The sequence below is a fragment of the Mustela erminea genome, chromosome 4, assembly GCF_009829155.1.
Source record: "Mustela erminea isolate mMusErm1 chromosome 4, mMusErm1.Pri, whole genome shotgun sequence".
Taxonomy (NCBI): Eukaryota; Metazoa; Chordata; class Mammalia; order Carnivora; family Mustelidae; genus Mustela; species Mustela erminea.
Window position 1 is genome coordinate 34,045,248 of NC_045617.1, and position 14,543 is coordinate 34,059,790.

The 14,543-nt window shown below is 39.8% G+C and overlaps 1 protein-coding gene across 11 annotated transcripts in view; it reads right to left on the minus strand.

The window, feature by feature from the left end:
- KLHL32 (kelch like family member 32) overlaps nucleotides 1-14,543 on the minus strand; it is a 243,931-nt gene that overhangs the window by 142,952 nt on the left and 86,436 nt on the right. For 9 of the 11 annotated variants that reach the window (XM_032339003.1, XM_032339000.1, XM_032338998.1 and 6 more), the window contains one exon: nucleotides 5,160-5,267. In XM_032339003.1, the coding sequence (XP_032194894.1) occupies nucleotides 5,160-5,267 (108 nt within the window). Of the gene's footprint in view, nucleotides 1-5,159; nucleotides 5,268-5,925; nucleotides 6,046-12,780; nucleotides 13,356-14,543 lie in introns of those variants that run through there. The other 2 variants (XM_032339001.1, XM_032339002.1) reach the window with 2 other exon arrangements.

Genomic DNA, 14,543 nt, shown 5'->3' on the forward strand with positions numbered 1-14,543 from the left:
GGGCCTGGTGCTCAGGTCTATAGAGAAAAACATTCTGCTATGGAGAATAAACACAGTTTCAGTGACCATCAAACTGGAAATGCTACAGTGTATGCCTTATCAATGCTATGTAGAAAGATAATGTGAACTTATTAAGGAATCAAATAAGAATCAGGAAAAAAAAACTTGACTGCACAGTGCATAAATATTAAGGCATAGTTTCCTTGAGTTTACAATTTCTTAAAAAAAAAATGAATGTATTTATTTATTCGAGAGAGAGGAAGAAAGAGAGCAGGGAGAGGTGGGAAGGGCAGAGGGACAGGGAGAAACAGACTCCCAGCTAAACAGGGACACCAAAGCAGCACTTGATCCCAGAACCTTGGGACGCTGACCCGAGCCGAAGGCCGATGCTTAACTGAGCCGCCCAGGCGCCCCAAGTTTACAATTTCTGATTGCATGAATATCTTTACATAATCTACTGTGTAACCACAATTATAGCTAAAAAAATTTTTTTTTCTTAAGAGTATCATACTTTCCCACATTTCCAAAGAAAGACTTTAAAATATCAATATTAAAGGTTACACAAAATATCCTTGTGAAAATTGTACTAAAACATTTTCTGGATCAGAGGAAGGTGATTAGGATGAGAGTCCCGAAGCGATGGGCTCTGCTGCATGCTGAGGAGCCAAGGCTGGCGTGACTGGATAATGAAGAGAAAAGCAAGGGAACACAGGTACCAACGCGTCCTTTCTCTTCAGATGGCCTTATATGACATGGCTGGCTCATGGCCGAAAAACTCGGCAGTACCTGGAGGCAGCAAATATTAAAGGGGACTATAAATGTCACTGTCATTTGGTGCATAGTTCCTCTCTCCAGCAGGCTACAAGGGACAGAACAGGAGGACAGTTCTCTGGAAAGTAAGAGGAAGCTAACTAGCCTTAAGCCCTTGCTCCACTATAAGGAATGCCTTTAGCACCGAACTTACTTCGCATATAGTCTATCCTCCTTAACATCTTCACAGCCGGAGAGCTCAACAGTGAACTTTATCGTGGTCCTCAGCTCTGTTTGCTTTCCTATTTTGGTCCTTAGTTACTCAAATTCCTAGAGGCTTATTCCTCCAGGAGACTTCGAGGTCAGAAGTCCTTCCATCTTTTCTCTTTCTAGAAGGTCTTGGTGTTAACTGCTCATCACTATCCCTGGGCTTTCTTAGCAACACCTGCTCACTCCGGAGTGGCTGACCTCTTGTCTAGTTAGGACTGGGAGTCCTCTTCGCAGGCAGCATCTCCATCAGAATCCTTTTTTTCCTCCCCTTCTTCTGTCCTGGTCTGAAATAGGAACGAATTCCTGGCCAGAGCTGGAAAATGAGGAGACTGAGGGAGACCAGGGAACGGGTAGTCTTGCCTACCAGATTACGTGAGAGTTTGCGTTTTCTTAGGGTTACTTTGTCCCTTCCTCCCTAAGGCCGAGTTGCCCAGCAACAGTTTACATCACACCACTTGCTTCTGACCTGGCTCCAGTGCCAGCCCAGAATAGGACCTGGAGAGTAGCCTGGCTGTTTTGTCCCTTGTGGCTGCTTCTGCTCTTTACGGCTGAGCAAACACACACAACGAGGGCTGCAATAGATCCCTGCCTCGGCCCAAGCTGTGCCCTAAGTCATGCGTGCCCACAGGAAGGGCACGTCTCTAATCAGTGTGAAGGTAGAGTGTGTGCTAGCTCGGCCCCGCATAGGTTCTTTGCTAAGAAAAGTGCGCGCACATTCAGAGGAAGCATTAGCATTAGGGGGAAAGTCTGCTTTCTCTTTAAAATTTCCTGGATGAAATCTGTGACCAATTTCAAGAAGGTTATGCTTTCTGCATGGAGGAGGAACGCACACACGTCTTGTTACACGTAGCTGCATTCACTCATCGCGCCCACACGATACTTCCAATTTATCTCCCAAGATGGCAAGAATCTTCAGACATTTAAAATACTTACATTTTATACTACGCTTACTACTACTGACTAAAGGTATAATCAACTGTCAGCAGAAATAGCTAGAGGTAGACAAGTTCAAAGTTAACCCTGATTTTACAAATCTATATCATGGCTGAAGACAACAGATTAGTGAATATTAGTGAATATCCACAATCGTACTTAACAATTAAGGAATTGAAGAGCAATGCTTTGATTCCTGCTTCCATACGCCGAAGTCTTTGCCTAATGCTAACGTCAGTTTCAGAGTAAGAGAAAGCAGCTTCTTTGCATCTCCCAAGCATACTGCAATTTCACTTTTTGCCATTATCTGTGTTCATGTCTCAAAGGGAAAACAGATTTATTATAAAGCCATTTTGGTGTTTAAGAGAGCAAAGTACCATGGATGCCATCCAAGAAAGCCTGTATCAATTTCCACTGTGCAGCAATGAGTCATCATACATCGAGTTCAACTCAGAGCCCTTATGAACTGAGTGTTGCAAAGGCACCCAGGATGAGAGAACCATCAAGGGTTCACTTTCTGAAACGTCCAAATGCTTCCCTGCCTCCTTCAACAAAGTAGAACAAAGATGACTTAACCTTTCCTCGGTGGGACAATGGCTCTGAAGCTAAGAGGACTGGGTTTGACTCACTGAGTCCATATCCACTGGGAGAGTGATTTGAGTCATTCCCTGCCCTTCCTGGGCTCATCCTCCTCGTGACGGGATCACTGCATTCTTCAGAGCTGTCTAGAAGATTAGGTCAAACAGCACACATAAAGGAGCCAGGGCAATGCCCCTGCTCTTGCAGAAGATGTTCCATGAAATGTCAGCCCACTTCCTGTCCCTCTGGACACAATCTGTACAGATGAGTTCCTGCTCTATGCCACAGGCCTGTTACTGCTCCGTGGGTACACACATCAGCAATGGGTCACTGGACGGAATAAATGAAACTCCAGGTCTGGCCCTAGGGCTTGCCTTTTTATTTTTTTTATTTTATTTTTTTTAGCATTCCTGGCTTTCTTTTTAACTCATAAAACTGGAATATGTGCGTATGACTCCTAAGCAGTGAGATAGGGCTGTTGCTCTGCAAACTTCTCAAGCAGTTTTCTTACCTTTCTTACCTTTCTTACCCTTCAGTCCATGTTTCATAAGTCCTTTGGGACACAGGTATTATACATACGTAATTGTGAAAGAAACTAACAGGCAATCAAGGCAAACAATAAGACAGACACTTATTATATCTGGATGTCTTTTACCCCAGCTTTTATAGCATTTTTTCACCTTTCTGTTTACTAATGATTTAAATGTTTTGCAGCCTATAACTTACAAGCTGAAACCTTTCCATTATTAATGCAGCCAAATACAAAAGCTACTCGTGTGGGTACTTCTATCAAAAAAACACAAAATTCACCATTTCATTCCCATTGCACACCAGCAAAGTATGAGCTATGGGTTATCAATAGTACTTCAGAGGTGAGCAAATGCAGGGGTAATCATATTTTAGGCTGAAGAGAAAAACCTACACAAGACACAATTTAGAGCTAGTATCTCTCTTTACATCTATGAACAAAAAGCATCCAACATGTAATTTACTCACCTCACTAGGAATCAGTTTTGGCAGCTCTGAACAGTAACTAACTGTCCACATGAATTTCCTAAGGCATGAAATCTGGCTGGGCTGACCCTGAATTTGTGATCTATTTCTTTTATATTTCCCTTTGCACCTGCTACTTGATGGATTTTTTTTTTTCCTTTCTACCCACTATTTTATTTCAACTTCTGAGTTGCCTCAATCACTCCGGGAAACATATCTCAAACTCTACTAGCTCTAGAAAATGGACAATATCATATAGTTTAAAAAGCCTCTAAAGAGGGAAATTTAGTAGGAAAGTGAGCTCCCAACATTCTTCAAGACCCAAATACCACCTTCTCTGTGACCGTTTGTACTGATGGCCCCAGCTGACCACATCTCTCCTTGCTGTCTCCACTGTATCTTGTATTCTGCCTCTATTGTATCTCCCAACACAACGAGGACATACGATTACGTCTATGCCTCTTTCCCCCACTGGGATTTGGGTCCGCCAAGAGAAGAGGTCCTTATTCTAGCATAGAAGACACTAAACCTAAGTTAAATAAAACAAAACAAAACTTTATAAAAGACAGTAAGCATCCAGTCTGTATGTGGGTCGATTTAGTTGAGTGGTTCTCAAATGAAAATGGGGGGTGAGGAGTGGAAAAAATGAGGGAAGGTGGTCGAAGGTAGATACTTCCAGGTTTAGATAAGTAAGTTCTGGGATGTAATATACAGCATGGTGACTGTAGTTAACCATACTATTAATATAGTTGAAAGACACTAAGAGAGTAGATTTTAAAAGTCCTCACCGCAAGAAAAAAAATTGTAACTATGTGTGGTGACGGATGTTAACTAAATTTACTGTAGTACGTATATGGAATCCTTTTATTCTACACCCAAAACTAATAGAATGCTATATGTCTGCTATACCTCAATTAAAAACAATTTTAAAAGGAAGGTTTCTGTGTGTTTTCATCTTGGCTTCAACAACATAAAACTAGTAAAGAAACATGATACTTTGGATCTGGATTCATTATTGTCTTTATGCAGGTTAATTTCAATTTTCTCTGAGAGTCATATGTTGACCTGGTTCTCATATTCCATTAGTTAACATTATTATTCTTTCACTTAAAAAAGAAAAGAAAAGAAAATGGATATTCTCTGGAGATCTCTGTAAATCCCATGACAATTTTAATAGAGAACAATTTTGGCTTTCAAACTGTCACATTATAATCTAATCCTTGAGACCCTGACTCTGAGATATGTGGAGGACAGGAAACCAAGGGGCTAGACACAGCTTCTTGGAGCTTTACATTTTTTTTAAGCCAATGATGCTGTGATTAATGGAGCTTCAGTAATAACAGTTTAAGTTATTTTGCAAACTCTTTCCCATAAGAGGGTTCTTTAGGCTGTTTTAAAATTATACCAGCAAGCCTCTGAGCTCAGATTAAAATATTATGTTTCCGGAGTCATATTTAAACTCAAATTGTTTTACTCACCTTTCCATCCTTTTTGTTATAAAATCAAGATGTGAACTTTTTTTAAAACATCAAAATGAATAACAAGAAAAATATCTAAATCTCATACCTCAAGGATAATCCCCACTGGTTAGTTGCAATTAAAATGTTAACCCTTTCAGACACAAAGTACCATACCTGGCCTGTGTATGCAAACTCCAGAGCCTGCTTCAAGCCAAGGCTGGTCACACCGTGTAAATTCACCTCGTCGGCTCCACTTTCCACCATACAGAGACTGAACATTGCCTGAGGTGGGAGAGAATGTGAGAGATGGAGAGTTACAGAACTTAAAAACCAAGAGAATGAGACAAAGTCCTACACAGACCAGGACAGACGGTCCATGACAGACTTACTGCCTTTTTTTCTGCCTCATCTCAATGACACACCTCATTCCTCTCATCTGCCACGTAGCATACATTCTATTTCAGTGGCTCTCAAAATGTGGACCCTGGGCCAGCAATATCAGCATCACCTGGGAACGTTAGAGGACAGATTCCAAGGGGCCCCAGCCCAGACCTACTGAATCAGAAACTCACACAGGGGTCCAGCAATGTGCATTATGATTGGCCATCCAAGTGACTCTGATCCTCACTTGAGTTTGAGAACTTCTATTTCCTTAGTGAAAATTAATTTGTCCCAAAACAATTCTCCAAATCAGTTCTACTGGATGATCAGTCTGCCAAATGAAAACTTAAAAATTAAAAAAATGAAACTTGACAAATTTTTAAAAAATGCATTGGTTTGTCCCATGTCCAAAAACCAAACCAACTAACCCACAATAATTTGTACATATGGAACAAGTTTGATTTAGCAGGTATAAAGAGAAAATTCTGTTTTGGGTTACCAATGATGAAATGTACTATTTAGGAATGTATACATCTATATAGGGAAGAATTAACCTTACCCAAAGGAAGTTCTGGTCTTTTCCCTTGAATTCTGGAAGGTGATCTCTAGGCCCTTGGAATATCCTGCCAGATAGGAGGTCCTTGTTTGTCTGGGAACAGTGTGATTTATGATGGGATTTTGTGACCTCCAGGGGAACTGGAGACTAAAGGTACTAGCCTGACCTCTAGGCAAGGCTGGAGGTGAAAGGTCAATCACATGGGTAATGTGTAACTGAGCCCCAGTAAAAACTCTGGATACCAAAAGTTTGGGTGACTGTCCCTGGTTGGCAGTCCTCTGTGCATTTTGTTACTTAGCGTGGTCAGGAGATAGACTATGACTCCACAGGAGGAGGACCGCCAGCAGCTCTGTATGTGGTCCCCTTCTGGATTCTGTCCAATATGTCTCTTTCTTTGTCTAACTCCAATTCATATCCTTTCCCTGTAATAAGCCAGTTTCCATGAGTATAAAAACTTATAGCAAGTTCTGTGAGACTTCCTAGTGAATTATGGAATATGAGAATAGTTTCAGGAATTCCTTCAAACCTGCAGTTGGTGTCAGAAGTGATAGAAGTCTTAAGGGAACTGTCCCTTCAAATTCTGCAGTTTAGCTAACTTCATAGAGATAAAATAAAAAGTGGAGGAAAAACCCCCTTACTCAACTATATGGTAATATTTTACTTTACACTAATTTCTTTAATTCTAGATATGTGATTTTTTTCTGGTTTTGCCAATGTATTAATAGCCTTCTCTTAGCAATTTTTATGTTGATAAATTTATTTTTGATCCTCACAATTCTGTACACTTTAACATATATTGAATGGTGGTTTTTTGTTTGTTTTGTTTTTCGGTGGGGGGGAGGGCAGAAGGAGAGAGAGAGAATTCCAGGCAGGCCCCACACCCAGCACAGACCCCAACATGGGGCTTGATCTCATGACCCTGAGATCATGACCTGAGCCGAAACCAACAGTCAGATGCTTAACTGACTGAGCCACACAGGCACCCCTGAGTGGTGGTATTAATTGATGGTCCATTATTTCTTCTGCAGATTCTCATTTCTATCTCACTCCATTAGAGAGTTCTGAATTTTCATAATGAATAGAATCCTCTTTGTTAGCTCAATTTAAAGCTAATATTTTGATTGTCAGAAGTACACAATTATTGCTCCCTTATCATTTGAAAAATTTTTTAATCATTGAAAAAATCCTGAAGACATGGGGAGTATGTAATATGTAACATACACAATAATATTTGCTATATTAAATAGCAAACATGTAGAATATTTCACTTTCAGGAATTTACTTAGTCATGAATAAATGAAATCCGATATTCCTATAGCAGCTGTTAGTGGTGAAAGGTCAATAAGGTGTATTTGGTAACTTGGTGAATTAGTGAGTTGATCTGGCTTGCTGCTGGGGCCACTAGAGAGAGTTAAGGTGCTACATGACTGGTTAGGAACACTGGATTTGAAGTCATGTAACCCTTGGTTTGGTGAACCACAGTGATTAAAGGCAAACTTGTAATCAAACTATTCCAGGTTTGACAAGCACATAACTCCTCTCGGATTCAGTTTTCTTATCTGGAAAATGGGCCAAAAATTCTATCCACTTCATGAACTTGTTTGAAGATTAAATGACAGTGTATATATATGAAGTATTTGGTAATAGTGCCTGCATACGGCAAGGTCTTAGTGAAACTTACATACTGTAATAACAAGGAAATAGAGTTAAGTTTCTTTTATGTATTCTTTGGTTAAAAGCAGTGATATATACTCTCTGAGGATTTTTGTTTTTGTTTTTGTTTTTGAAATCAAGTTTAGCTAAAGATAAAAAGGGCTATCAAAAAACTGATTTTAATGTAAATGAATTCTACTTATGCATTTGTGAAAGATCCAAAGTCAAAACCAGATGCATCCACCTCTTACAGTTAGAAGAACATGCAACCCTTGACCTCAGAGTCCTGAACTCAGGTCCCACACTGGGCATGGAGCCTACTTAAAAAACTAAATCAATAAATTGTCGGAACTAAAAAGCACAAGTCACAATAAAAAAGGACTTCCCATTTGTGTAATTCTGAATTTGCTTCTAGACTTCATACAGCTCCGCTAAACAAAACAAAACACTGGAAGAAATTGCAGGTTTTTTTTTTTCTTCACATCTGTTTTTTATTACATGGTGTTTCAATTTTTAATATTTCCAACACTAATTTCTTTTTTCAGATCTTCCAAGTTGCAATTGCACCAGAAATGATGACCTGCAGCTCTCCATCAACTCCACTGTTGACAGAAATGACTCAAACTGCAGAAGGATTATCTAGGTTAATGAAATGCAAAAAGTTCCTGAAGACAATACAAACTTCATAGGGTTGTCATGAGGTTGTCCCTAATCCAAGCTGAATGCCCTACTTTCCCATGTCTGTTTGGATCCCAGTTGGAACGAGAGCTAAGAAACAGCTTCTCTTCTGCTCTCTGCCCAAATTCTGTTCCTTTCAAACACTTTCCTAGTGACAGTCCCTCTCAAAATCCCTATGTCGGGCTACAGGACTTTACTCCTACTCCCTAATTTGAGGACTGATCACATCATAAAAACCATCACTGCCATTTCCATAAACATACAACCTTCATTTTGATATTGTATCATATAGTCTTAGAAACTTAATGTTATAAATTTAAAACAAGGTAATTTTTAAAAGTTATAAAACCAGTTAAGGAGAAGAAAAAAGGAAACTATTAAATCAAGGTCTGTATTTTGGGTTTAATAAACTTACAAGGCACCTCAATTAGAAGAAGTCACACTGGATACCAACAAAGGAAGGAAGAACCCAGTCATCTGTCAATTAGTAAAGCTTGTGAAATGTCAAGAGCCTGTGAAACAATGTCAAGAGAGCTTCTAGAGCCCACAGGGAAGGACAAAGCATCCTTTGGTAGTAAAAGAGGTGATGGGACCATGGGTGCTGTCTTCTACCACTGAATGTCCTGAAAAGGTAAACTGTAAGCGCCATGAACTGTAGGTACCATAACTTCCTTACTCACTGTGGTGAGTACTCTTGCTTACTCACTTCCTTACTCACTCACCCCTAGATGCTCACATTTGCTTGCATGCATGCAATATATATAGATAAATGAATAAATGAATGAATGCATGCATGAATGAACCAACACAGTCTTCAAAAATTCAGATGATGATGCAGCTGTAGGTAATGTTCAGCTGTTGCACATTGTTGTAAACAAAAATAATTAATCTGACATAGGAAATAATTTTCTGGGTACAAGGTGTTTCAGACAAGTAGCTCAAGTAGCGACAGTTAAAGAGAAGGAATACCCACCATAAGCTAAATACAAATTAGTTCACTTGTAGACATTTAGAAAAAAGTAAGAACATATGGCAATGCCCTCTATCAAGCCACAACATTCTGCCAAAGCACGGGATGAGGTTCTGCTTAGAGATATGGAAGCACTGCACAGATTCGTCCTCGGTTCATGCTGTTTTTGTCTTTGGGAAAGCCTGGGCCAGGCTGAGATTTACAGTTGTCACAGCTCACTCTTGGCTGATAACGTGCTGCCACCACCACAAATCTTTCTAATTGAAAACCCAGTTTGTGAGAACACAGTCCACTTGAAGTGCCAACCACAGAGAGAACTGTCGATTTATAGTGTGTCGTGCCTCCTATATTTCACACAGAAATGATGCAAATGAAGTCTTAAAACCACAGTGCATGAATCAAGTTTCTTTGGGTCATGTTAGTTGTCACGCAGTCACAAGATGAACTACAACTCATTTTAGGTTGGTACATGATGCCCCAAAACTGACCAGCGGAAATGCTACTGTGTCTTCAAAGATGAGAACACAGACCTTTTCAAGCACTTGAAGTTGGTAAAATAGGATCTTTTCACCTAGAAACTACACATAGCTTTGGAGTTGCCCTGGACATGGGCAAGAGGTACAGTGAATTCCATTTTATCAGGAATCCAGATGATTTTATGGATGAAATAACTGCTCTGTGTTCAGTGCACTCAACCCTTATCTTTTATGAGAGAGTTAAACCAAAAATAAGCAAACAAGTTTAAGAAAGCTATTGAAAAAAGCAACTTGCAATGATGGCAGCATACCCAGCCTGACCCCATCTTTCATTAAGACAAGTAACTAGTGTTACTTACTAGTGATGTTTACAGTGGCCATGTGTCATTACAGAGATCTGAGCTAACTTCTGAATCAACAAAGATTACATTTTGCTCAATTTAGTGTTAATGGTGATTACCTTTCATCGTATTTTGGTTATACCTCCCATATAGAATGGGTGGTAAATCTCACTTAATGAGACTGTTCAATTAACCACAATGGCCCATTTCCCTGGCATTAAGGGGAGGATGTTCCTGACCACAGCTGAACTGGACTATTTACCTTCTTTATTTCACAAACGCAAAAGTAATCCAATCGATCTGGGGAGCTTAATGGCCCACAAGAGTAGGGATGTTTGGTTACAGGGGTCTTCCCCCAGTATATTTGTAGCTGTTTTAATTCTTCCTCCAACAGTATAGTAATAGTCTCAGAGAAAAAAATATCAGGACAAATGAAAACACCAAATTACATTACAATACCTATAATTAAGCAGCCACATTTAATTATTTCTTAAAACACCAATTTTCCCTCACTTTAACCATATAAAGAAAAATTCACCTTACACGCTAAAAACTGAAGCATATTGGTTTTCCCCAACATCTTCAAATATGTAACTTGTTTATTCAAAGAATCTAGCTGTATTTCACAGCTTTGCTCTTGGCACAGTTGCTTCTTAAATTAACTACATAGTGATAATGAGCCCTTCAAAACCAGCATGATTACGGCTTATTCTATTTCTCTTTAGAATTCTCCTCCTCCTAGATGTGGCTGTATTTCAACTACTTGAATCTTCTTGGGAATGGAATAGAAAAAGGAGACAGATCAAGGTCTTTTTCATTTAGCTAAAGAAATAGTAAATTTGTGAAGGTCAGAAACTGCTGCCCATCATGAACTCAGACTATCCATGAGTGGTATTTATCCTTGTCAATGGTTACATACTCTGGAAGATGGAAAATGGCATCCACACATCTGGTTTTGGCCTTGGGTCATGCTCTTGAATCCTTTGACTTCTGCTCATTCTTGTGGTGCTTCTGTTCCCTTTTTGTCTATGGCTGTATTTCTTTGGTATGGATTTCAAATCTTTACTCCCCACCATGTAAAGAAGTCTGTTTTGTCAGATATTTAGGGATGATGCTTACTCTTCCTTATTGAATAAATTTGATAAGTCGTTATTGAATGAATCTTTTCACATAGAGACCATTTGTTCTGTCCTCATAGGACACAATCCTGCCTTTCAAGATCTACTAAGGACACACTATCCAAAACCAAACATGAATCTCCTCCACTCAGACAGCCGTCCTAAAACAGAATTTGGGGCCCATGTCAAGAAGTGACTGAGCCGATGTGATACAGAGTCTGAACAAATCCGGGGAAGTTGGCTCTGAAGAAGGAAAGTTTCAGAGGACAGTTATATCAGAAGAGTCTGAAAGCCTGAAGAAAAAAATAAGAGGTGGAGTAACTGAGGAGGCCAAGTGAGGGATTCTGTGTCCCTTTGACAAGCATGTAGGGAAGATTCTGTAAGACTCAGAAGAGGCTCTCATGGTGCTTATCAAAACCACACTGGGCATGTCTTAAGCATCATGGCTAAAAGTCTAGACTCTCTTCTGTCAATGGAATCTTGAAACTAGAAGGTACCTTAGAGATCACCAGTCCCTCACTACTCAGGTGTGGTCCCTGGGCCAGCAGCACTGGCATCATCGGGGAACTTATTAGAGATGAAGCATTTCAGACACACCTCATATCTACTGGATGGAAGGTGCATGTTAACAAAAGTTCCAGGTGACCCATGTGCACATCAAAATTTGAGAGGCACAGCTATAGTCAGTCCTCTGCTCTTTGCAACACTCCTTGCGTATCTGAATATTTAAAGATATGAGACATCCAATACTTTGCATGAGAATAGGAAGTATTAGTACTACCTCCAGAAAACTGAATCATAATCATGCTTCTGACAAATTTCTCCCCTTTGTCCTCGTAGAATTTCAATAAATTCCCTCTGTTGCTTGAGAGCTTTTATGATGTGTGGTCACAGCTCTTAAGTCTCCCCATGGAATGAGCACCTAATCCAAATTCTCTGATTTATAAAATGTTAGCACTCCAGGCCAGTGCGAAATCTTGGCATCTGGGTAGAAGACCTGAGTCCAAATCCAAGCAAGGGAGGATCAGTCACTACATCTTGTTGGGTGGGAAGAGAGATTATTACTTGGGAAATAAAAGTTAAAGAAGACTCATGGTTTCAAGAACAAGGCCTCAGGAAGAGAAAATTGTCCTATGTTCTTGGATGGTAGTGGTGTTAGCAGCCTTCAGGTAAATCTGTCATGACATTCTCCTTTCCCCAGTGGCCCTGGCTGACTTTATCTGAGTCATCTCCTTCTTAACATATTTGCCTGAAGAGGAATTTCATGTGGCCATCATGGAGCTGCTAGTGACACAACCCCACCCCCCTAGACCCGTTCCTATGGAATTCAAAAACCAGAAGCTTTTAAGGAGTCTCCATATGCCATAAAGGACGACAAGGCACTGGCACCTTGTTGATGCCTAGTCTGCTATCTCTAGCTGCCTGGAGCCTGGTTGGCTGTCAGGCCAAATCCAGACTCAACTGAGAGTGGTCAGGATCTTGTTATTATGTCTCTTGTAGGTCTAAAGAAGGGAGATGGAACAGAAGCACCAGCCCTGCATCATAAAGTATCCATATGTACAAGCATACAACACAACATTTCTGTCTTAGAGTTCATGACATCATCACATAAAATCTCTTACCTCTTGGCTCCAGAAAAGTTTTTGGAAGAATGTTGATAATAATGTGGAATTGCTTTAATTATACTAATCATTCTTCTCTTTAAAAATCCAGGGTAATTAATGACCACTATTCAGAATTTAATCCAAAATTTCAGGAGCTCTTCTTTTATTTGTAATGTCCTCTTTTTATCTGTTACTTCAGTGTGCTACCATTAAATAGGGTGTGGACAATTACAGATACGGGTACCCAGCCCAGCTGGAGAATCTCTCTCCCACTTTTCATTTTATTCATCCCCATTGGTTTGACAGTTGTGAGTCAGGCAATCCATGCTAAGGCTACTCTCCCATTATTTGGCTATACACAGATGAGGACAGAGACCCAGCTCACACACAGTTTCTTCTAACTCCATTAGTTGCTAAGCAACCAATCATTGGAACGTTCCTGATCCAAGACAGAACAGGCCAGTGTACTATGAAGTGTCTCGGTTGTCATATATGTTCAAGTCCACCACTTCTGCAAACACATTGGATGCTGTGTCATACAGGTGACACGCAAAGTCTCCATGTCTTACAGAGTAAGAAAAGAAAATAACTTAGAAATAGTCCTCAAGAGTTCTAATACTTCTCAAAAGTAACTGGGTGCCTGGGTGTCTCAGTTGGTTAAGCAGCTGCCTTCAGCTCAGGTCATGATCCCGGGGTCCTGGGATCAAGCCCCGCATCAGGCTCCCTGCTCAGTGGAGAGCCTGCTTCTCTCTCTGCCTGCCTCTCTGCCTATGTGTGCTCTCTGTCAAATAAATAAATAAAATCTTAAAAAAAAAAAAAGTAACTAACTGAAGAACTTCTTTTAGTCCTATGAAAATTTGTATGTGCATATACATAATTTTTAAAGTGATATGAATGATTTGATATGGAAATCTCAATTATCACTTTGGAGTCACATGCCTCTAAATGAGAAGAATGCTGGTAATTCAATCCTTGAGGAATCCAGGCATGCAGGCCCCAAATCCAGTCAACATCAGATGGGGTAATTAAAAGCAATTGATTCAACAAGCAGCTGGGTCCTCCCCGTGTGGACACTTCATTTTGAATCAGTTTTTTATAAAAAATGATGAACAGAATCAGGGCATATCTATAGATCCCAATAATTCTTTACATCAATTCATCTGATTCACATGATCAGCTGTCTTGCCCCCTTTTAGAAACCATCTGTCTTGACTCAATATTCAATTTCTAAAGGTTTGAAATTTTCATCAGCTTTATTATCCTTCAAACATGCACTCTTGTTCTTTCAGATGAAGCTAAGGTTGACTGTATCACTGTGATTAAATAAGCATGAGTGAAATTGTGATTTTAAATAAAACAGCGTGCAAGCTATAATTTCAAGAGGATAAAAAAGATATGGCAGGCAAAAATGAAATAGTCTTTCAAACACACACTGGCAGCAAATAAAGAGCTTAGCACAACGACGGCATAAAATAAATGATTTTTTAAAAGTTAGCTATTATTTCAAGTTGCAAATATTTTTTCCAGCTTTATAATATTTATATTCAGGAGAAGTGAATCAGTTCAAATGAGGGACTAAAACACAGACCAGAGTTCACCGTGCTTCCACCATAACGAACACACTGCACTGTCAGCACAATAATGAAAATAACCGCCATCCTATCTGAAATGTTAATGACTTCACTGGCACTGATGCAAACAATTTTAAAAGGGAAGGTGACAATGATTTTTCAGAGACTCTCAGCTTTCAATTTAAAAAGGAAGTAACGTTGGACCACCAC